Consider the following 25,205-nt stretch of genomic DNA (forward strand, 5'->3'; position numbering starts at 1 on the left):
CTGAACCAGAATTTAGAATCACAGTAATAAGAATACTAGCTGGGGTTGAAAATGAATTAGAATCCCTTTCTGTGGAAATAAAAGAAGTAAAAGCTAGTCAGGATGAGATAAAAAATGTTATAACTGAGCTGAAATCTCAAATGAATGCCACAGCGGCAAGGATGAATGAGGCAGAGCAGCAAATCAGTGATATAGAGGACAAACTTATGGAGTATAATGAAGCAGAAAAAAAGGGGTAGACTAAGACAAAAGAGCACGATTTAAGAATTAGAGAAATCAGTCACTCATTAAAAAGGAACAACATCAGAATCATAGGGATCCCAGAAGATGAAGAGAGAGAAAAAGGGGTAGAAGGGTTATATGAGCAAATCATAGCGAAAAACTTCTTAACCTGAGAAAGACACAGACATCAAAATCCAGGAAGTACAGAGGACTCCCATTAGATTCAACAAAAACCGACCATCGACCAAGCCACAGAAACTTGGCAGGCCAGAAAGGAGTGGCAGGGTATATTCAATGTGCTGAATCAGAAAAATATGCAGCCAAGAATTCTTTATCCAGCAAGGCTGTCATTCAAAATAGAGGAAGAGATTAAAAGTTTCCCAGACAAACAAAAATTAAAGGAGTTTGTGACCACTAATCAGCCCTGCAAGAAATTTTAAGGGGGAAATCTCTAAGGGGAGAAAAGACAAGGAAAAAAAAAAGCAACAAAGACTAGAAAGGACCAGAAAACACCACCAGAAACTCCAACTCTACAAGAAACATAATGGCAATAAATTCATATCTTTCAGTACTCACTCTAAATGTCAATGGACTAAATGCTCCAATCAAAAGACATAGGGTAACAGAATGGATAGAAAACAAGATCTGTCTATATGCTATTTACAAGAGACCCACTTTAGACCTAAAGACACCTTCAGATTGAAAGTAATGGGATGGAGAACCATATATCATGCTAATGGTCAACAAAAGAAAGTAGCCATACTCATATCAGACAATCTAAATTTTTTTTTAATTTTTTTTCAACATTTTTTATTTATTTTTGGGACAGAGAGAGACAGAACATGAATGGGGGAGGGGCAGAGAGAGAGGGAGACACAGAATCGGAAACAGGCTCCAGGCTCCGAGCCATCAGCCCAGAGCCTGACGCGGGGCTCGAACTCACGGACCGCGAGATCGTGACCTGGCTGAAGTCGGACGCTTAACCGACTGCGCCACCCAGGCGCCCCAGACAATCTAAATTTTAAAATGAAGACTGTAACAAGAGATGAAGAAGGGCCTTATATCATAATTAAGGGGTCTATACACCAAGAAGACCTAACAATTGTAAACATTTGTGCACCAAATGCGGCAGCAGCCAAATATATAAATCAATTAATCACAAACATAAAGAAACTCATTGAAAATAATACCATAATAGTAGGGGACTTCAACACCCCACTTACATCAAGGGATAGATCATCTAAACCGAAAATCAGAAAGGACACAATGGCTTTGAATGACACACTGGACCAGATGGACTTAATAGATATATTCAGAACATTTCATTCTAAAGCAGCAGACTATACATTCTTCTCCAGTGCACATGAAACATTCTCCAGAATAGATCACACACTGGGACACAAATCAGCCCTCAACAAGTACAAAAAGATCGAGACCATACCGTGCATATTTTCAGACCACAATGCTATGAAACTCTAAATCAACCTCAAGAAAAAATTTGGAAAGATAACAAACACTTGGAGACTGAAGAACATCCTACTAAAGAATGAATGGGCTAACCAAGAAGTTAAAGAGGAAATTAAAAAGTTCATGGAAGCCCATGAAAATAATAACACCACAACCCAAAACTTCTGGGATGCAGCAAAGGCGGTCATAAGAGGGAAGTATATAGCAATCCAGGCCTTCCTAAAGAAGGAAGAAAGGTCTCAGATACAGAACCTAACCTTACACCTTAAAGAACTGGAAAAAGAACAGCAAATAAAATCCCAAACCAGCAGAAGACAGGAAATAATAAAGATTAGGGCAGAAATCAGTGCTGTCAACCACCCCCCCGCAAACAAACAAACAAACAGTAGAACATATCAATGAAACCAGAAGCTGGTTCTTTGAACGAATTAACAAAATTGATAAACCACTAGCCAGTTTGATCAAAAAAGAAAAAGGAAAGGATGCAAATTAAAAAAATCAAGAATAAAAAAGGAGACATCACAACCAACACAGCAGAAAGAACACCATGCTTTCTTTCTGCTCTTAATAAGCTCTTAATTGCTCTTAATAAGAGAATATTAAGAGCAATTATATACCAATAAAATGGGTAATCTGGAAGAAATGGACAAATTCCTAGAAACATATAAACTACCCACATTGAGGGGCGCCTGGGTGGCTCAGTCGGTTAAGCATCTGACTTCGGCTCAGGTCACGATCTCACGGTATGTGAGTTCGAGCCCGCGTCGGGCTCTGTGCTGACTGCTCAGAGCCTGGAGCCTGTTTCGGATTCTGTGTCTCCCTCTCTCTCTGACCCTCCCCCGTTCATGCTCTGTCTCTGTCTCAAAAATAAATAAACGTTAAAAAAAAAAATTTAAACTACCCACATTGAAACAGGACGAAATAGAAAATTTGAACGGACCCACACCCAGTAAAAAAGTCGAATTAGTAATCAAAAATCTCCCAAAAAACAAGAGTCCAGGGCCAGATAACTTTCCAGGGGAATTCTACCAAACATTTAAGGAAGAGTTAACACCTATTCTCTTGAAGCTTTTCCAAGGGATACGGATGTGTTATTTTGAAGGGGCACATGCACCCCAATGTTTATAGCAGCACTATCAACAAAAACCTAAGTATGGAAAGAGCCCAAATGTGTCCATCAATGGATGAATGGATAAAGAAGAGGTATACACACACACACACACACACACACACACACACACACAAAATAGAGTATTACTCGGCAATCAAAAAGAATGAAATCTTGCCATTTGCAACTATGTGGATGGAACTAGAAGGTATTATGCTAAACAAAATTAGTCAGAGAAAGACAAATATCATATGACTTCACTCATATGAGGACTTTAAGATACAAAACAGGTGAATATAAGGGAAGGGAAGCAAAAATAATATGAAAACAGGGAGGGGGACAAAACAGAAGAGACTCTTAAATATGGAGAACAAACAGAGGGTTACTGGAGGGATTGTGGGAGGGTGGATGGGCTAAATGGGAAAGGGGCAGTAAGGAATCTACTCCTGAAGTCATTGTTGCACTATATGCTAACTAACTTGTATGTAAATTTTTTTTTTTTAACATTTATTTATTCTTGAGACAGAGAGAGAGGGAGCATGAACAGGGGAGGGTCAGAGGAAGAGGGAGACACAGAATCTGAAACAGGCTCCAGGCTCTGAGCTGTCAGCACAGAGCCCGACGTGGGGCTCAAACCCACAGACCGTGAGATCATGACCTGAGCCGAAGTCGGACGCTCAACCGACTGAACCACCCAGGCGCCCCTGTATGTAAATTTTTTCAAAAATAATTAAATTAAATTAAATTTTAAAAAAAGACCAAAATGTCTACCCTCAAGGAGCTTACTCTCTATGGTAGAGAGACAGACAATAAGCAAGATAAATAAGTAAAATAGGTCCATGTAAATGGCGATGAGCACTAAGGAGAAACATTTGAGCAAGGAAGGGGGATAGAGAGTGACAGGGTTATGGTGAGAAGGAAGGGAATTGCGGCTTAAAGAAAAGGAGCAAGAAGAGTCTGCTGGAGATGAAGATGTGTTAAGACCTGAAAGCAGTGAGGGAGGCAGAGCCCAGTGAGACTCAACTCCTCTACACAATGCATAGTGGAAAGACAGTGAGCAGGGTTATCAGCTCTGGGGGACCCTCACCCACTGCATGATGGTAGACTAGCCTGACGTGGGGGCTCCATCTCACAAACTGTGAGATCATGAACTGAGCAGAAATTAAGAGTCAGCCGCTTAACCAACAGAGCCACCCAAGAAACTCCCAGATATTAGCTTTTAAAATGACATAGGGGCATCTGGGTGGCTCAGTTAGATGAGCCTCCAGCTTCTGCTCAGGTCATGATCTCATGGTTCATGAGTTTGAGCGCCATATTGGGCGCTCTGCTATCAGCATGCAGCCTGCTTCAGATCCTCTGTCCCTGCGCCCCCCACCCCTCCCTTGCTGGTGCTCTCTCTCTCAAAAATAAAACATTTAAAAAAATAAATAAAATGACATAGATAGCTTACAATATTAAAAAAAACATTTTATAGCATCTAGCTTTCAGAGGTCCTGGGTGGGACAGAGCTAACACCCAGAGCCTGATGAGTAATTCTATAAATTCTTCCTCCTCCACACATCTCTGTTTGCATCCACTAATGTACACAGTGACATAGGACTCTTCCAGGGGGTGAGGGGTGGTAGGAAGGTTTTCCCTTCTTTTCTGTTTCATTAATTTAGGCTCTTAATTATTTCCTCCTTCTGCTTGTTTTGGGTTTCATTGCTCTTCTTTTTCTAGTTTCTTAGAGTAGAAGCTTAGATTATTGATTGGAGACATTGCTTCTTTCCCAATGTAAACATTTTAGTGCTATGCACTTTCCTCTCAGCATTACTTGAGTTGAAACCCAGAGATGAGATATAATGAATTGTCATTTTTATTTTGTTGAAAGTATTTTTTTTAAAGAGAGGAAGTGCAAACACTCGTGAGCAGGGGGGAGGGGTAGAGGGAGAGAGAGAGAGAGAGAGAAAGAATCCCAAGCAGGCTCTATCTCAGCTGGATGTGAGGCTTGAACTCATGAACTGTGAGATCATGACCTGAGCCGAATTAAGAGTCAGACACTTAACCAACTGAGCCACCTAGGCACTCCCAAAGTATTTTTAAATTTGTCTTGAGGCTTATTTTCTTTGTCCATGAATGACATAAAAGCATATTGTTTAATTTCTGATTATTTGGGGATTTTCCAGATATCTTACACTTACTGATTTCTAGTTTAATTCCATTGTGCTCCAAGAACATCTTTTTGAGAGTTTCTTTCTGCCTTCTTTCCTCCCTCCCCTCTTCCTTCCTTTCTTCCTTCCTTTTTTTCCTTCCTTCCTTCCTTCCTTCCTTCCTTCCTTCCATCTTCCTGCCTACCCTTTGCTCCTGGGCCCAGCAGGAGCGCTCCACATGCTCTCTGGCCGGCCCCATGACTCTTGCCCACAGGCTGCACCGCCAGGAGCCAAGAAGAGATTTCCATTTTTAAAAGTTTGTTAAGGTTTTCTTTATGGGTCAGCATATGGTCTATCTTGTGCCTGTCCTGTGTGCAACTGAAAAGAATGTGTACTCTGCCGTTGTTGAGTACAGTATTCTGTAAGTACCACTGAGGTCACGTTGGTTATTGCTATTATTCAGATCCTCTATGTCTTCTTTGCCTCCTTTCTCTATGAATCACTGAAGTCTCCAACTCTAAGTAGATTTGCCTTTTTCTCCTTTGAGTTCTAGCAGTTTTTGCTGTGTGTTTTTTTTAAGCACTGTTGTTAGCTATGTACACATTTAGGATTATTAAGTCTTTTTGGAGGATTAATTTCTTTATCACTATATAGTACCACTATTTATCCTTGAAAATATTCCTTATTTTGAAGTTTACCTTTTCAAATATTAATACAATACAGCTACTCCAGCTTTCTTTAGTGATTGGATGGCGTCTATTTTTTCATCCTTTTTCCCATAATGAGGCTATGTTTTCATGTTTAAGGTAAGACAATATCAAGTGGTCTAACATATAAGCATTTGGAATACCAGAGGGAGAAGAGAGAGAGAATGAGGCAGAAGAAATATGGGAAGAACTAATGGCTGAGAGTTTCTCAAAATTCATGACAGACAACAAACCACAAATCCAGGAAGCTCAGAAACATCAAGCAGAAAACACAAAAACAAACAAAAACATCACGCCTAGGCATATAATTTTTAACCTGCTGAAAATAAAATATAAAAAGGAAGTCTTGAAGGCAATCAGGGGCAAAAGGCAGATTATATTCCCTAAGGCAGGAGACTCAAGGGTAGTCAGAAACACCACGGTAGTGCCTTTAAGAAGATCATCAATGCAAAATCAGAAAGAAAGAAAGAAAGAAAGAAAGAAAGAAAGAAAGAGAAAGAGAGAGAGAAAGAAAGAGAGAGAAAGAAAGAAAGAAAAATAAAGAAAGAAAGAGAAAGAAAGAAAGAAAGAAAGAAAGAAAGAAAGAAAGAAAGAAAAAGAAAGAAAGAAATCTGGAGTTCACTTCTCCAAAGTTATGGCAACCTATTTTGCAGCAACCTTAAAACTTTCAATAGCATGCCCTTTGACCACCAGATATTCCAAAGTACAGAGAAGTGCCTTATTCAAAGCAAACCAAGAAAACAACTCCCTCTACACCAGTACTCACTGACTCCTTCATCAACCTGCCTGCTCTGCCTGCACACCCTGCTAGTGACGTCTGTGCTGTTGTCCCCACAGGCCCTGAAGAGGGTGACTGCAGAATAGAGTACACTCGTAGGCACACTCGACATTGGGAAAGAAGGAGACTGAACATATTACCAGGTGTGGATGACCCAGCTAAACTTCCTGAAACAGCCTGGGAGTGAGAAGGGGTGAGAAGGGGACTTAACCACATTCTGCTTTCACAGACATTAGGGAGACCACTGATACGGAGATTGTCAGGGCTAATACCGGGCTGCTGGTGATGTCCTCTCGGCCAGTTTTGGCACCTGTACCCTGGTTTCCTGCCCCTGAGGGAGAGAGAAATAAACCCAAAGCAACGACAACAACAAAAATCAAAAAAGACAGAGAAAATCACAACAAGAGCAAACCAAATAGGGGAAACTATCAAGGACACAGCACCAGAATGAAATGAGTATGTATTTACTCCAGAAAAGCTAGAGGTAGGATGGCAGACAGAGGAAAATTGAAAACTAAAATATAAACCATGACACAGAATAATTAAATGATGGGAAACAGATGTGAGTGTGTGTGAGGAGAAGAGGAAATGAAGAGACAGAAAGAAAACCCAAGTTGGCTATGAGAGGGCGAGCGGCTCTCGCGGCACGGGGTTGATTCACGAATGCGGGATGGGACATGTGTCCTAGACAGAGGGTGCCAAGGAAGGAAGGCAGAAGAAAGGGTGTTGGTGCCCAAGGCCACAGGTGAGCAAATGAAGTAGGCTTGTACTGGCAGTCTTTTTCCCCTACATGCACTGAGAAAAAATTGTTAACGGGCTCACAACGCATCAAGCAGCTGATGATTAAAATGATTTGCAGGGTGCTGATTAGCAACCCCAAGCCTCAAACGTCCTTAGAGGTGAGCGGAAGGGTGTTAAGCCCCCAGTTGCTCCTGTAGCTCTCAGCTGGATCAAGGCTTCCTCACTCTGCTAACTTTATTTTTAAGGACAGAATCTAATTCGTTTTCCAAACAACTACCTCCAAAGCCCCAAATTGCACTGGCAGTCACAGCAGGGGGACTCCCTCCCTGCAGTCAATTCTCCATACCATATGCTCACATGCCAAATTTCGCACCTTCAACACTATATATTTTGGAGAGACTAAGAAATCATATCCCTAACGTAGTGATTCAAAGGATCTCACTTTGGCAAAAATGACCATCTGAAATTAGGCTCGTTGGGGTAGGGGTGGGGGTGGGTCCAAAAATCTGTCCTAACACAGCAGGTCATGATGCCCCCACCTACCAAGTTAGTGTTGTTGGAGCCTGAACACTCTCCCATGGGGCAGATCACATGTGGGGGATCACATGTGCTATTAGCCTTTTTTCACACTGGACTTAGCAGCTACTGGAAAGATGATGGTTCTCTGGAAATGACAGAATGATTGACTGGAGTCTTTCTTCTCCATGGATCAGTGGAGGGAATGGGATTTTTCTTACTTGCTTGCATGATTTCCTATTACCAAATGGAATATTAAAATCTTATAACAATGATAAGGTGACCACAATCTGAGTCTGAAACTCCCGTGACTGTGCTCCCATAAGAAAGAAATAGGCACGGGTATTATTTTGAATCCTCAGATTTCAATTGTGTGTGACAGAACATTAGAGTTTTATTGTCCAAGTAAGGGGATACAGTGTGGGAAGGCAGGGTTTTATGAGACCCAAATTACTACGAACATTTACCACACGTGTTATTAAATTTTTACCTCAAATCCTCCAAATGTCTGCCCTTGTTTTTCTTTCCTGGACCAATTCCCAGCTCCCCATTGAACTCGGGTGTCACGTGGGTTGCACAAATCGACTGCATGCTCTGCATGCAGTTCTGTTCCCACCTGCTGAAGAGAAGGACCCCTCCCTGAGGCTCACCGTGGAGAGGAAAGCACCTCTTCTGCCGGGAACTCAGCTGGCCTCTCAGACCAAGCTTTGGTATCCAACAGAACGGCAAGCTCTCCCATGAAGTCAGCACTTCCTAGGTTCTAGGAGCTTCCTGACCAAAACTCCAGCCTGACAGCCAAGCTTTTGTCTATTGAGGTATTGATGGGATCCCTCAAAGAGTCATCTCTCAGGTACCAATGAACTGTACCTTCCCTCATCAGGGTTTCCATGGTGTGTGGGTTAAATTATGTCCCTCCCACCAAAAAAGATAGGTTGAAATCCTAACCCCTAGCTCCTCAGAACCTTACCATACTTGAGATAGGGTCTTTACAGAGGTCATTAGGGTGGGCTCTAATATAGCTGGGGTCCTTACTAAAAAAAGAAATTTGGGGCTCCTGCGTGGCTCAGTTGGTTAAGTGTCTGACATTGGCTCAGGTCATGATCTCACAGTTCGTGAGTTTGAGCTGTCTGTGTGGACAGCTCTGAGCCTGGAGCCTGCTTCGGATTCTATGGCTCCCTTTCTCTCTGCCCTCCCCCACTCACACTCTGTCTCTCTCTTTCTCTCTCAAAAATAAACATTAATTTTTTTTTTAAATAAAAAGAAAGAGAAATTTGGACACAGAGACAGACATACGTAGAGGGAAAACAAAATGTGACAGACACAGGAAGAGATGCCATCTACAAACCAAGGAGAGATCCTGGAACAGACTCTTCCCTCACAGTCCTCAGAAAGAAATAACCTGCTGACACCTTGATTCCGGAAACCTAGCCTCCAGAGCTGGGAGACAATGCATTTCTGCTGCTTAAGCCAATCAATTTGTGGTACATTGTTGCAGCAGTCCCAGGAAACTGACATTCTTGGCTTCCTGTCCTCGGCACCAAGCCGGTCAGGACCAAGGGAGAGCTTGTCTATATCTGAGCCAGTTTAATTTTGGATGGCATTCCACAGTGGAACGAGGGAACTGAGTGCCACGGGGCCAAGGAGTGTTATTAAGAATATTATAAGGGCTTTGCTCCCTTACAAGACATTGAGCCCCTTGACCCAAAATCTAAATGTAACGGACACATAGACCGCGTGTGTGTGTGTGTGTGTGTGTGTGTCCCATAAGATAGTGGGTATGAAATGGTTATCCAGAAGTAAGGTCCCCAAGGAGGCTCCCCCAGGGCTTTGCCCAGGGTGCTGTACAGGTGGTATCATGACTTTCATATACATATATATATATATATATATATATATATGTGTGTGTGTGTATGTGTATATATATATGTATATATGTGTGTGTGTGTGTGTGTGTGTGTGTGTGTGTATATATATATATGACTTTCATATTCTGCCCCACCGAACCCGCTCCCATTCAGCTTGGATTCCGGTCAGAAAACAAACCTGTCAGCCAAAATAACAACACAGCTTTGTCCATAAAAATAAATTAACATAAAAACATTAAGCTCCTCGAAAGGAAAGGTTCCATAGACCTAAAGGGCAGCAGTTCTAGCTGAAGGAATGCCATGATTAGAAGGATAAATTGTTTCTTTTTAAAATCTATTAAGAAAGGGGATGGCTTGGCGGGGGGGGGGGGGGGGGGGGGGGTGGGGGGGTGGATTTACAGACAAGGTTGTCCTTGCGTTTAACTGAAACACAAAGGAGAGACGTCGGATATATTGTTTTCACTGGCTGGAATAGTGAGGGTAGTTGTATCCCCCCCTACTCTAAGGAGAGGCCCTGAAAGCTCACTCGGCCACCTCCCACCTCTGAGGCGTGAACATGGGTAGCCGTCCCCCGCCCCCAGGGTGGCCCGGCACGGGCGGGGGGAGGAGGGGTAGGCCCCGCAGGAGGCGGGGCGCCAGCTCGCAGCCGCTGAGAGGCCAAAAGTGGAAGCGGCGGAGCTTCCTTTGGCTCCAGGGGTCGGAGGAGAAGCAGCTCGGTGCCGGGAGCGGGCACAGGGGACGTGGTCGGTGAAACCGCGGACGCCCGACTCCGCCCTGGGTTCTGGAGGGCCTGGGGCCCGGCCCGCGGCCGAGGAGTGCCGGCGGAGCTGGGCGATGGGGGTGCCTGCAGCAGCGTTCCAGCCACCCCGCTGGGGCCGCGGGCTCCAGGAAGGGGCACCGGATGTCCCCGGCCCTGCCCGCCGGCCTGACCCCCCCCACGGCCACCTCACGCCCCCTGGCGGCCACAGCTGGCTCGCCTGCTCCCGCGGCCGTCCCAACGCGGGCACTGAGCACCTGCACTTGGGGGAGATGGTGGGGGCAAAGTCTCGGGGACTCTAGTGCCTCCTAGGGGCAGGGAAGAAGAAAGTGGCCGTTTCCACCGAAGGGACCTCTTTCAATGTCTTCACGACTAGGAAATGACAGCTGAGCGTCCCCCAAAGCATCTACCCACCTGGTCACCCAGTTCTGGTGGCAGAACTGAGCCTGCATTTGCATGTCCCCCAGGGAGGATCCTTATTCCTCCTGAGGGCGCCTTTGCTCGCCTCTTCTGCAGATATTAGGCAGCTTAATGCTTTGCCGACCCCACCGGTTAGATCCCCTTGACTATGCGTGATCCGGATATCCCGTCTTGTCAAATATAAGACTTGCCAAGCCTGCCAGCCTACCCTGGAGATTTGGGACTCACCAGTCTCCACAATCATGTGAGCCAACTCCTTAAAGTAAGTCTAGACAGATACAGATATAGGTTTATTAATCAGGCGATAGCTGTAGGCTTGCGAATAGAGTGTATAGCTATAGGTGCATTCTCTTGGTTGTGTGTCTGGAGAACCCTGACTCCTGCGGGATCCCCAACACAGCTCAGACCCATCCCTCACCCACTTCAGAACCTGGTCCAGCAATACCCCTCTTCTGTCTTATCAGTTTTTCCTCTCCAGAGATGACTTCCTTCTGCATAAAACATACTGCTGTTTCATCTTTTTAAAAGTCTTGACTTGGAAATCTTTCTTGGAAGTTCTCTTCCAAGAACTGCTATTCCATTTCTTTGGTCCTCTTGCAACAACATTCCTCTAAAGAGTTGTCTGTGTTCTTTGTCCCCAGTTTCTCTCCTCCCGGTTCTCTTTGTTTGCCTTTTTATTGTGAAATTGACAAACATAAAAAAGGTGGAGTGGGGGGTAAAAACAAAAGCACAAAGCTTAATGATTTATCCAAAACAAATACCCTTGCTACCACCATCCAGGTCAAGAAATAGCACATTAACAAGAACAGAAGCCTTCCTCATAACCCCTCCCACTTCCTACCCATTTCCACCCCCAAAGGTAAACATCATCCTGACTTTTATGAAAATGACTTCCTTCACTGGTTTGATTGCTTTGCCATCTAAGCATGCATCCGTAAACTTTGTACTTTAGTTTTACCTATTTCTTGAATTTTAAGTAATGGGATAATTAAAAATGTCTTCTGTAGGGCTGGGTGGCCCAGTGGGTTAAGCCTCTGACTTTGGTTCAGGTCATGCATGATCTTACTGCCCGTGGGTTCAAGCCCCCATCGGGCTCTGTGCTGACAACTCAGAGCCTGGAGCCTGCTTTGGATTCTGTGTCTCTCTCTCTTTCTGCCCTTCCCCTGCTTGTGCTTTGTCTCTCTCTGAAAAATAAATAACAACAAAAAAAATTTTTAATGTCTTCTGTAATTGCCTTCTTTCACTCAATATTGTGTTGGTAAAATTTACCCATGTTGACATATGTAACTGCATTTCATTTGCTTCATTAACTTATATTATTCCTTTGCATTAGTTATCTATTGCTGTGTAACAAATTACCCCAGAATTTAGCAGCTGAAAACCAACATTTATCATATCACCCATGTTCTGAGAGTCCAGAATCATTTGTGGTTTAGCTGGGTGTTCTGTTTATAGTCTCTCAGGTAGTTGTAGTCAAGCTATCAGGCCTTCAGGCCTTCAGCCCTGATGACTTAACTAGGGCTGGAGGATCCACTTCCAAATCACTCACATGGCTGTTAACAAGAGATTAGGTCCTTGCCATGTGGGCCTCTCCATAGGACTGCTCATGACATAGATTCCCCAGAGGAAATAGTCCAAGAGAAAATATGGGAATGAGAGCTCCCACCATAGAAGCTACAATGTTTTTTATAACCTAATCTCAGAAGTGACACAGCATCGTTGCTGTTGTATGCTATTGATCACACAGACCAAGCTGGTCCATTGTGGGAGGGGACCAGCCAGGGATGTGAGCACCGGGAGGCAGGGATCACTGGGGACCATCTTGCAGGCTACCTATCATAACCTTTGTATAAACATAGAAAAATGTATTTATCCATTCCATTATCAGTCTACATTTGGGTTGTTTCTAGTTTGGGACTCTTATGAATAGAGCCTCTACGAACATTCTTAATACATGTCTATCAACACATATGTGCATGCATTTCTATTGGCTAACTACCTGAAAGTTTAATTACTATGTCCCTGCCTATGCATAAGCTCAACTTTAGTAACTAATGGACAAGTGTTTCACAAAGTGATCTACAAATTTATATTTTTACCAGGAGCAGATGAGATTTCAACATACTATGTGTCCACCACTTGGTATTGCCAATCTCTTTCACTTCTGCCATTCTGGTGAACATGTAGTGATGATATCTCAATGTTCATCTCCCTGATGGATAAAGAACTTGCACAGCTGTTCACGTATTTGTATTGCTCTTAGGACATAGTGTTTTGTGAAGTGTAGCACACATGGAGACATGGCACTCAGATCCTCCTTCAAGGAATGACATGCTGCCTACTGGCAGGGAGTATGGTCAGGAGACAGCCTCCAGCCAACAGTTTCTTCAAGGTTGGCCTTGAACCTTGTCAAGGTCCTGCTCTTCCTGGGGAGCTCATGCTCTGACTGAGCAAGGCAGAGCTATAAAGGCACAGCCATTTCAGCCTGAAACGGGACATACTAATGAGTGACATTTACTCCTGAGCACCTCCCGGTTGGCCCAGGCTTATGCTAGACCCACATCAAAGTTCAGCTCCTTTCTCGCCCCATCCTGCTTCATCCCTGTTTTATTCACAATAAACATCTTGATTTTTTTTTTTGAGAGAGAGAGAGAGAGAGAGGCAGCGCACGTGTGCTTGCGTGCATACACGCACCCATGCAATTAGGAGAAGGGCAGAGGGAGAGGGAGAGAGAATATCAAGCAGGCTCCAAGCCCAGTGCAGAGCCTGACACAGGGCTCGATCTCACGACCCTGAGCCAAAATCAAGAGTCGGACTCTACATTGACTGAGCCACCCAGGTGCCCCGACATCTTGCTTCTTAATAAACATCTGGTACCACAAACTCCTTCTCAGTGTCTGTTTCTGAAGGACTCGATCTGTGGCACAAACTGTCTTTTCAAGCCTATTGCTGATTTTCCTATTGAGTTGTCTTTTTTTCTTCTTACTAATTTGTAGGAGTCTTTTGTTTAGTATGGATTCAAGTCCTTTGTCAATGATGTGTGTGGCAAATATCTTTTCCCACTCTAGGGCTTTCGTTTTTCACTTCTTTATTGTGTCTTTGAAGAACAAAAGTCCTTCATTTGGATGTAATTCGATTTCTCAAATTTTTTTCCTTTTTAGACATGCCCTTTGTATCCTACCCTGAGGTCATAAAAATCTCTTATATTCTAAAAGCTTTCATTGTTTTGCCTTTCAAATTTAGATTTACAAGCCACCTGGAATTGTTTCATAAGGGATGAGACAGAGGCCATGTGTCAGTTCCCGCCCCCCCCCCCCCCCCCCCCCCCCCCCCCCCCCCCGCCCCATGGGTATCCTATTGTCCCAGCTCCACATTTTGAAAACACTCTCCTTTCCTTCACTGTTCTGCAATGCCACCTTGTCACGTATACCAGGTGTGTGAGTCTGTCCACATGTGCGGGGCTGTTTCTGGATTTCCCTTCTGTATCACTGGCCTTTTTGCTTTTGCCCCAATACCACCCTGTCCTCGTTCCCATTCCTGTTCAAGCCCCCTTGGAACAGGGTTTTGCCTCCAGCGGTTCCACTGCAATTGCTCTTAGGAAAATCTCAGGTCAATTCTCAGCTGTCATTTTACTTTCTTTCTGAGCAGTAGGTGACACCAATGGCACCCCTTCTCCTGACACAGTGTCCTCCTGGTCACTGCACTCTTGGTTTTCCTGCTCTCCTTCTCTGCCTCCGGCACCACTGCCTTCCCCCCTCCCCGCCTCCAACCCTGTAATGTCAACCCCCCTCAGGGCCCAGACCTCTACTCATATTTCTTTAGGGATCCCATCCAGCATGTAAATGCCATTTAACCCCAAATTTGTATTTCTAACTGGACTTTGTTCTCAAACCCGACTCCTACATCCAGCCGCCTCCCTAAGATTTTCCTATGAAGAATCTCAATCTAACATATCAAAACAGGACTTCTAATTTTTCCTCCCAGATCTGTTCCACCTCTTGCCTTTACCTTCTCAGCTGATGGCAACTCCCTCCTTCCACTTGTTCAGACACATCCTTAGCAGCATCCTTACTCCCTTCTTTCTCTCATAGCAGCACATCCGACTCACTGGGTTAGCCTGCTGGCTTTACCTTCAAATATGCACAGCCCAAATCCAAACACTGCCCCCTACCTCCACGGCTGCCACACCGTCCACGGCTGCCACACCATCGGAGCCTCCGTATGGGCTGAGGCACAGCTATACTACCTCACCTATTGCCTTGTAATGTATGTAAAAACCTCAGGGAGTTTTCTGCAGTAACCTCACTGGGTCTTCCTGCTTCAAGCCCCCTCTCTTTAGTCTGTTTCTGTTTGTTTGTTTTAAACACAACAGCCAGAGGAATCCTTTTAAGACACAAGCAGATCCCGTCCCTCCCTTGCTCAAAAACTTGCAGTGGCTCCCACTTCACCCAGAGTAGAAGCTGATGTCCTTACAAGGGCCTACAGGGCCCAGCCTGCTGTGACTTTGCTCTCTCTCCTGATTCACTCTGATCCACTCCCTGGCCTCTTGAGTGCTCTGCATACAGGCCAGGCCGCTAGTGTCTTGGAGCCTGTGTGTTTGCTTTGCCCTCTGTCCAGAACACTCTGCCCCCAAATCTGTATGGCTAACTTCTTCATTCCTTCAAGCCTTGACCCAGATGTCAGCCTTGAGATGAGGCCCGTCTTGACCATGAAAACTGAAACCGTCCTCCCTGCCTTCTTTACCTTTTTCTACTTCTTTTTCCATTACACTTAGCAAGTTCGGATATACTATTTACATTACTTATCTGTCATGTTTATTGTTCATTCTTTACCCCCTGGTAGAATGCATGGGCAGGGATCTTTTCCTGCTTTTTCTGTTCTGTTCTCTTTGTGTCCCAAGCACCTGGGACAGCAAACAATAGTCTACTATTAGCTTTGTCCTCTGCCCCTCCCTACACCCTCAGGCCCCAGGCCCTGGAGCCCGAGAGGAACCTCCTTTGGGGAGGAGGGTGCTTCCTGTGGTGGCTCTGCTGTGGGAGGCTGTGTGGCACAGGTAGACACATGGGTTGTGGACTGTGTGCAGCAGCCTGTATGGAAAGGTGCCTGCATCCCTGCTCCAGTTTTGTCACCAGCTGTGACAAGTCACTTCTCTTCTCTGGGTCTTCCTTTGTAGGTCTCTCCCTCACATCAACACCTGGCCCTCTGTGGGTAAAACCGGGAGTGCAATTTACTTCAAACTAGAGCTGAAGAGAAGTCATTAACTTCCCACAACAGTGCCACCCCACGGAGGTAGCTCCCAAGACCAAAAGCCAGGGATTTGGGGGGCGCCTGGGTGGCTCAGTCAGTTGAGCATCTGACTTCAACTCAGGTCATGATCTCAGGGTTTGTGAATTCAAGCCCCGCTGTCAACCCCAGAGCCAGCTTCAGATCCTCTGTCCCCTTGCCCTCTGCCCCTTCCCCATTCGTGTTCTCGGTCTCAAAAATAAACATATAAAACTAAAAAATGTTTTTAAAAACCCAAAAACAAAATCCAGGGATTTTGTTTCTAGTCCACATTACAGACAGTTTATGTGGACAGTTAGGGAGGATTATAAATACCTTAGTACCAAATGCAAAGTAAACTTTGCAAATCATACTGAGATGGAGGAAGGCTTCCTTTTAAAAAAAAATTTTTTTTCTCACTCTAAATTTTTTTCTCTTTAACACACATTCAAAAATCTACTCAAAACTCAGTTTTAGTATTACCAAACCCAAACTCCCATCTGAAATGTGCTCTTCCTGAAGTGTCACTTCTGACATTTAGTGAGCTACCCTGTCAGGAAGTCAGCAGACTTGAAACACGTGGGGGTTTTCAGTGTATAAAGAAAGAATGCTGTGAATCATAACACTAAAGTTTCATCTCCAATTCTCAAAAGCACTTCGCTGAAAATTGCATTAATCCTTGTAATTTCCATGATAATAGGCCTGGATCAGGGTTTTGTCAGGAAGGGGCGGGGTAAGTGGGGCCAGAGCTCCCGGGGATCGTGGGAAAGACTAAGTGCGGAGTTCTGACCCAGGAGTTGGTTGTGGGCAGAGCTACAACTTCAGGACACTTGGGAGGGGTGCCTTGCTTCCCTTTGGCGGGGGCACCCCTCCTGGTGCTACCTCTCCGCTCTGTTTCAGTGTGTGTGTGCTATCGCGTCAAGGAGACCAACTGTAGGCTTTTGGAGAAACTTGGAAAGAGAAGTTCAGCACAGCCAGTGACTGAAGTCCCAAGGATGTGGCAGAAAATCAAGAAATAAAAAAGCTGGAGAGACACTAAGAGAACACTGGATGTTAATTATACTGGCATTTCTTTTTTAAAGGCTGGAGAAACTTTGGATGCGATTATAAAGTAAGTAGACTAATTTTACAAAGATATAGATGCAGACTAATGCATAGAAATGAGGGAGACTATAGTTATCCTGGTAATATTATTGGATGTCTCAAATGCAGCTCAATGATCATGATTTTTAAAGTCTCTCATTAAATTTTAGTCACATGCCTCATTCTTGATCAAAATGTCTATCAGCAAATTTGATTCCCCTCCCCACTCATCTGCATAATCTCTAACTTTGACTTTTCACAGTCAAAACCAAAAATAAATCTTCCTTCAAAGGACGATCCCAGGTGCCAGCACGACTCTTGAGAGTATTTCAGAGCTTCCTCAATTTCAACCAAAGTCCAAAGATTCCCTGTAAACAGAGGTACTATGTATTTTGAATTCTGACTTTTGACAATTTTCCACGGGAATCTCATGTTTCTGCACACCTTGTGAGAGGAGGCACAGAGCTTTCTTGTTCCAGACTATCTTTTTATGTAGGAAACAACCTTGGAAGAGAGAGTTTTCCCCTCTTGGACAGCCTTGCTTGCATGCCCTTTAAAAGACTAGGCTTCCTGAGCTGGAAATTCCTCAGCTGTGACAGCCTCTACCTGGGCTACTCGGCATCGCCCCCATGGAACTTGGAAGACCAGAGGAGCAGATGAGGAACAGGAAGCTCACGCAGCCAGAGAGCCTTCTGACCTGGGACTCTCCTGTCTTTGGCCAACGTCCATGACACTGTGGCAGGTTAACTTGTTAGCTTGCACACAGCGTCTGACCCTTCATAGTTGTTGACACCAGTCACCCCCGAAACTTAAATCTCATAGAATAAAAGGATTTCTTTGTCCTACCTGATTTTCCAGCTCTCTCAGGCAAACGATCTAATACAATTCCAGTGCAATGAATACGTATGGATTGTCTTCTGGAGTTTGTTGCAAATGCACTTAATATTTACAGCCAGAAAAATGAGAAGTTAATATAATGTATTAAAAGACATATGTAAGAGAGACAATGGTTAGATAGGACTAAAAGAGGTTAAAGGGGAAGAAGGTAATCCTAGAAGGTGGAAATAAAATAAATCGCAAAGCACATATTTAATTTTGGTTTAGTCCCACAAGCGAAACACTTCTTTGCTTAATTGAAAATCGTGGCCCTATCGCCCTCTACCGGAACCAGGCTGGAAACTACAGGGAAATTGTTTGAAGTTGCTCTTCATGGAATCTGCTCACATCTCTGTTATGCATTGCTACCACTTTCCAGCTCACATCTCTGTTATGCATTGCTACCACTTTCCAGACTTTAAAGTATAAACCTCAGGTGTTCAGAAAGATAAAGGAACACAGCTCCCTTTGCATCTGCAGCCTGACAGGTTAATGCTGAACCACCTCATGCTGAAAAGAGAGTAGGCAGTCCTTCCCAATACTCACCTTTAATTTGTAGCAGCCAGATTACAGGACCACTAACAGAACCACTAACAGTAGCCTTTGCTGGACATCCCAACAGGTCGTCCCTAGCACTTCTGCCTCCACCTACCCCACTTCTATTCCATGGACATCTGCTTAGAACCCTTCCCTCATCTATTAACCCCATCACCAAACCTATTCAGTTCCATCTCAGAAAGTATCACTTTGCTCCTGGGCCCTACAGGACTAGACGGAATGCCAACTCTTCCAGCAGAGTAACATCACACTGTGAACTCAAACGGTGAGTGCCACAAGTCCAAACCTTCATTTTAGTTTAAATGTTACCCTATCTAGGGGCGCCTGGGTGGCTCAGTTGGCTGAGCAGCTGACTTCAGCTCATGATCTCACAGCTCGTTGAGTTCCAGCCCCGTGTCAGGCTCTGTGCTGACAGCTTGGAGCCTGGAGCCTGGAGCCTGCTTCGGATTCTGTGTCTCCCTCTTGCTCTGCCCCTAACCCACTCACATTCTGTCTCCGTCTCTCTCAAAAATAAACAAACATTAAAAAAATAAATAAAATAAATGTCACCCTAACTGTACCTAAAAGCAGCCTGCCTAAATGTTTTGATCATGCACTGAAATCAGAAAAAAATATATAATGCACCAATAAATGTATTATTTATTTACAAATTATATAAGTGTACAATTGTACAATATATTATGTACATTATAAAACACACAAAAATAGAAATTTAAAAGGGTGAGAGTAAATACAAATAACCATTTTACCTTTTCCCCACGGACTGATTATCTGCATACCCCAGGGATATATAACACACCCACCTGAAACCACAGCCCTAAAGCATGCCAAGGATTGCTGTATTTGGATTTTTAGCTCAAGTTACAGAAAAATGTGCAAGATCATAGCTTTTACAGTTTTGCAAAATAGCCCTAATATCTAGTTTAAATGTGTGAAGATGTTTGACACTAACTTAAGACACATTAGGACCAATCACCACACAGCCAATGAAATGGTACTTTATGGTTCAGTGTTAGCCGTTTCATCTTAAGGCAAACTTAAATGGGGGTTTCATAGAGTTAAGTAAGAATATTTGGGGACAAAAATGCTTTCAAGAAATACTTAAAGGATGACGATTTGCCTGTTTAAGAAAAGCAAAAAACAAAAAACAGCTAGTACCTAAAAGTAATTCCTCTGCCTACGGTGGAAAAGACTTTAAAAGCGGTGGGGGGCGGGGAGGGGGGGAGGGCATCCCAAACAACGACCATTAGCTAATGCAAACGGTTTAGAATGGATTGCCACACATCTGCCTGTCCTGATACCAGTGAGTCCTTAAGAACATGAATTCTTTGATTTCTATAGCCCCGGTATCCAATCATTGTCCTGGAAACATAGAAACGCAGTGAATATATGACATATGATGAACGACCCCTCAAATACATAGACTGCGGAGTTACATTTGAAATAACTGTTGCGAAAGAACACTTCAGCATCTGGTTTTGATTTGTTGAAGCAAAGAACTAGATAGACATCATGGTCAGCAATACACTCAGAGAGTTTCATTACATTCCTCAACATCCTCCCACATCTTTTCCCCATCAGTCAGTCCTTTGGCATCCCGCAACCCACACTGCTTCCACACAAGGTCTGAGCTTCCCGCCATGCAGCGGAGTAAAACAACAAGCCAGGCTTGTCCTTCTCCACCCCTTAGTGCAAGCTGGGAGCAATGTAAGGGTATTACCCCACACAAAGTGCTCCTTAATTTTAAAAAGTTATTCATGAAAACTTAAAAACTTTGTAGAAAGGACATGAACATCTGACTTTTGAGATTGGGATACACGCATGACAAACACCATGGGACCTCAATCAAGTTTTATAACTGCTAGACTTTCAAGTGTGGTCTCCTCATGGAAGAGTTATCTTCTAATAGGTACTTTGCCGATTTAGAGAAAAATATTACACAATTTAAATAAATTTCATAAATAATGTTTCACTTTGTGTACACAGTTTTCATCTGTATGCTCGATTATTCTGTTGGCAAAAGTTTCTTGATGAAAACAAAACTGAAACTACACTAAGAGTTTCCATTAGATTAATGCAAACCAGGGTCAGTTATCAAATCTTGATCAGAAGACAGGATATGGAGTTTAGAGATTTGCTGAAGAGATGGGGGAACCATAAACCGAAGGCTCAGTTCTTTCACTATTGCAATATGGAGGGTTTTTTTTTTTACCTAAAGTACTTATTAGAGGATAATGTACTTACTTGGTTGGGAAGTACATATAGATCACCCAGAGGGCAAAGGAAAACAGACTAGTGGCATTTTCTAAGGTCAAGGTGATGCTGTTTTTTTAAGTACTATGGTGAGTTACTAGGTTGTGAAATCATCCTCTCTAAACACAGAAAGCCTCTGTAAGACAAAATGGCTACTAGAATAGAAATACTTTCTTGAAAATTATCTTTTAAGAAAACCAGGACATGTGTACATTACACACTGGTTCGTTCACACGTTTTCTTGAACAACTCCTTTTGCTTGATGCTACGGGCAGGGCTCACTGCCTTCTACCACACTTAGGTGACCAGCAGCTGTCTCACCTGACAGTCTCACCTTCCCGGCAAAACCTAACTCAAAAATTAAACCCTCTACTTGCAAAGAGAAACAACTCCTCAGTGGCACTTCTGCCTGCCAAGGAAGGGTCTAACACCTTTAAAGAGAAAAACAGGTGATGGAGTTTCCAATGGAGAAATCGCTTTGAACATACTGTAGAAAATATTACATCCTAAATTTAGAACCAGGAAAACCATTCATGTTTTTGGAAATTTTCACATTTTATTTCCAACTACTGCAGTAACAAAACACCAGTGGTAATTCTGAATGGAAAGTGGCAACCTTTTAAATCAGTAAGGTCACAAATCAGTATTCCAACAGTACTTTGGCCTATGGAGATTTTGATAGGAGAGGGATTATTACAATCAGTCCTGTAATATTACAGACATACGCTTCCTCAGTAACTAGTAATAAAAATATTCATCTTACCTCAGTGATTCATCATGTATACATTTCTACTCTCTAGAAGCACTATCCTTCGGGGTTGCAACGTGTGAGGGGGAAACTCCTCCCACTCATACGGTTTTCTATGCCATACAGACACAGTGGCCACTTGAGCAGTAATGGACATTATTATACTTTAGTTGAAAAATAAAAGAATGAATTATCCTATTATATGCTTTCTCTGGGAGTAAAAAGACACACCGTTACAAATGTAAAATGAGTCAAACTTCTATTTTATTGACAGGAGTCCAAAATGAATACAAAAAAATGCCTCCACTGCATGTTATCTATTTTTTTCCTTAAAAGGCTTCTGAGTCAGGTAGATTAAAAGCTAAGAATGTATTTTAGCTTTTATAGTGAACCTTTTAAAAAAGGCTTAATAACATGAGTCACCAACATCAGAGAACATATGGTCCCACACTCATTTTTAGACCTATAGTTATAAAAAGAATTAGATCCTGCACTGATCTGCTAAAATAGAGGCTTAAAAATGTTTTAAGCCATTAAAAGCCATTTTTATAACCTAATAACTCTGGGCAATTAAGAAAAGGAAAATCCCCAAATGTAGCCCTCCGTATTATGTGGAATGTGACAGAATGCCAACTTATGACCAAGATAGATAAAAATAAAAAGTTTAAAGCTATGAATAGAGCTGTTATAAATAGTCTTGTATCACTGCAAAATGTCAATAAAATGAATGATAGAGCTTATCAAAAGATTAAAACTTGAGCAGATGTTACTTAAAACGTATGTGTGGTGTTTATCATCCTCTAATGTTTGCTACAAACTAAAGCTAAACAAAGAAAAGTTGCTCACTTATAGATTGGTTTTCATGTACCTTTACTTTTACTGGGACCATAAAATGATCAGATAATACATAGCCCACACTTCTGGACAGTTATAACAAAGGGTTTATTATCGTTTGCAGATGAAATAAATGCACCATCCCATTCATACGTGAAAGGCTCTAACAAGCCTTAAGCATTTCGGACTGCACCAAGGCACCACCACTGCCCAGTTGTATTATGCACCCATTTCGAGTAAAGAACTAATACCTCCCTCAACAGCAGTTCTGCACTGTTTCTGGTTTATTATACACTTCTGAAACAGCAAAAATTTGCAAGTATGTGCAAATATTGTGGTCCAGTCATAGTACTGCTTAGTCATCATCTTCCTCCTCTTCTTCCTCTTCCTCAAAGCTATCTTCAAAGCCCTCGCTGTCTTCCTGGTCTTCATCCCCCTCTATTGCTGTATCCCACTGTGGGTGATTTTCCGGTACAGGCTTAGCCTCGTGAACTTCCAACTATAAAGAAGAATTAAATGCAGACATGAGAAATTTGGGAGGCATAGTGAAGAAATATATGATAAAAGATTTTCTTTGCAACAATTATAAAGAAATAGATTTTATGGTTCTAACTCTAAATTTAACATATTTGCTTATAACATTCATCCCAGAAATAAAAAGGCAATCTACTAACATGCAAATGCCATTAAATTACTAATACAATTTGATATTTTAATTTTACAGAAACTATACTATTTACTCTGTAGCATGGAAGATTAATAATTGTGACTCTTGAGCAACAACAAGGTATGTCTCAAGAAGTCTGCTGAGGGAAGAAAACCTCAAGTGTGACTTTTGCAGCCTCCAGCTTCCTGAAATAAAATTCTGTAGACAATGGAAAGAAATAGGATATCCTCGTAGGAGAAAAACAGGCATGCCTTTACCAGCTCCCTATACTTTAGGACTCCCAGCACACAGAGCAGTAATACTTCAATACAGCTTTTACACAAAAGAATGCCTTTTATAAAAACCTCAAGGGAAACTGGTAAACACTGACAGGAATGTGCTTCAAATGATACTTACACAAAGTATAAACTCTGATAAAAAAACAAATTAGTTTTAGAAATTAATAAACACTCCAAAAGAACCTATGGGAAAATACATGTGCTTTTCTTAAAAAAAAAAAAAAAGAACCCAGCTGGTGAGGCCCTATAAAGTTATAGCATATAAAAGCATATTAAGAGTATCTCTTAAGTAATTTATAGTTAACATTCTAAATCCTTCTAATAATTCATTTTCAAGGTTCTAAAGTATTATACTCCTTTAACTCAACAACTTAAGTTAATTATGGAAAGAGCAGGCCATCAAGAATATCATATATAAAGTATAAGATGACATCTTTTTCCCTCTGTTACTCTACATTTCAAGACTAGAAATGCTTCCCTAGTATATTAAGCACTTATTCAAACAGGAAACCGTATTTATTGAAGAGTCACTATTATTACCTTCAGGGGTTTAATCTGATCCAAACCCATATAGGAGTCTGATCTCAGAAACACTGTATACTGATAATTTCCAGGCTTGCCTGGTGCAGGAAACTTCAGTTCTACCTAGAAAAAAAAAAAAAAAAACAAAACACAGCACTTAAAATCTGTATTTGAGAAACGAAAAGAAACAACAACTCATTCTTAAAGTTCCTACGTAAGAGCGTTTAACGGGCAGGTTTATTTAAGCAGATGACATAGGGAGCCCTAACAAATATTACAAAAGTTGGAACCCCAACAAATACATATATATATTTATGTCATTTATTATACATACTATGTAAAAAAGAAACCAAATTAGGCAGGACTGATGAGGTTAACTTGTATCTCTGCAATTCAAGAAAACATTTAAAGCAACCAAGTTCTGTATTAACCATCACACCTTGACAACTTGAAGAAATGAAGTAGGGAATAAAGGAAAATAAATGAAATGTAAAAATAACATAGGCTTCACCAAATAGGCAATTCTTGTGTGATTTTCTTATTTCTAAGATAAATGCTATGAGATAATAGAAAATACATGTATTTGTCTCTACCCCCGGTTCCTGGCACAGAGCGAAATCCCTATAATTTCCTAAGTGATAAGAGCACTAGGAACATCTTTTGTTCTAGTATTTGGTCTGTGACCCTGGTTTCTGACACTGAGCTTGTAACACCTGAAGAATTACCTGGATAATAGTAGTATGTTTTGTTCAAATGAGGTGACCCTTGATGAACACCTAGATGAGGTCTGGTCACCAGAAAGACCAAGCCATGATTAGAAGTCTGGAGCCCTCAGCCACGGCCACCCATTCTCCAGAGAGGGGCTAGAAACTGAGTTAATGATCCATCATCCCTATGTTGATGAAGCCTCCATAAAAATCCTCAAAGTAAGGGGGTGTTCAGGGAGCTGCCAAGTTGGTGAGTACATGGAAGTGCTGGGAGAACGGTGTGCTCAAAAGAGCATGGAAACTCCATGCTCCTTACCACATACCATGTCTTATGTTATCTCTTCCATTTGAATAGTCCTCTGTATCCTTTATTACATTATTTTATAATAAACTAGCAAGTATGTTCCCCTGAGTTCTATGAGCCATTCTAGCAAACTGTCAAACCCAAGGAGAGGTTCATGAGAACCCCAATTTATAGCCAGTTGGTCAGAAGTACAGGTGACAACTTGAGACTTGCAAGTGGCATCTGAAGCACATAGAGGGAGAGGGGCAGTCTTATAGAACTGAGCCCTTACCATGCAATATCTGATCCCAACTCCAGATAAAGAGAGTCAGTATTGAATTAAATTGCAGGACACTCAGCTGGTGTCACAGAAAATTACTTGGTGTGGGGAAAAACCCCCATACCTGGTGTCAAAAGTGCCGTG

General features: G+C 42.6%; 1 protein-coding gene across 1 annotated transcript in view; it reads right to left on the reverse strand.

Moving 5' to 3' along the window:
* Positions 1-19,103: 19,103 nt before the first annotated feature.
* SEC63 (SEC63 homolog, protein translocation regulator) overlaps positions 19,104-25,205 on the reverse strand; it is a 77,502-nt gene continuing 71,400 nt past the window's right edge. Inside the window, exons 20-21 of the mRNA XM_047859413.1 lie at positions 23,810-23,914; positions 19,104-22,823 (exon numbers count right to left, since the gene is read on the reverse strand). Coding sequence (XP_047715369.1) covers positions 22,680-22,823; positions 23,810-23,914 — 249 coding nt within the window. The 3' untranslated portion in view covers positions 19,104-22,679. The remainder of the gene's footprint in view (positions 22,824-23,809; positions 23,915-25,205) is intronic.

Source organism: Prionailurus viverrinus, chromosome B2 (assembly GCF_022837055.1).
Source record: "Prionailurus viverrinus isolate Anna chromosome B2, UM_Priviv_1.0, whole genome shotgun sequence".
Lineage (NCBI taxonomy): Eukaryota > Metazoa > Chordata > Mammalia > Carnivora > Felidae > Prionailurus > Prionailurus viverrinus.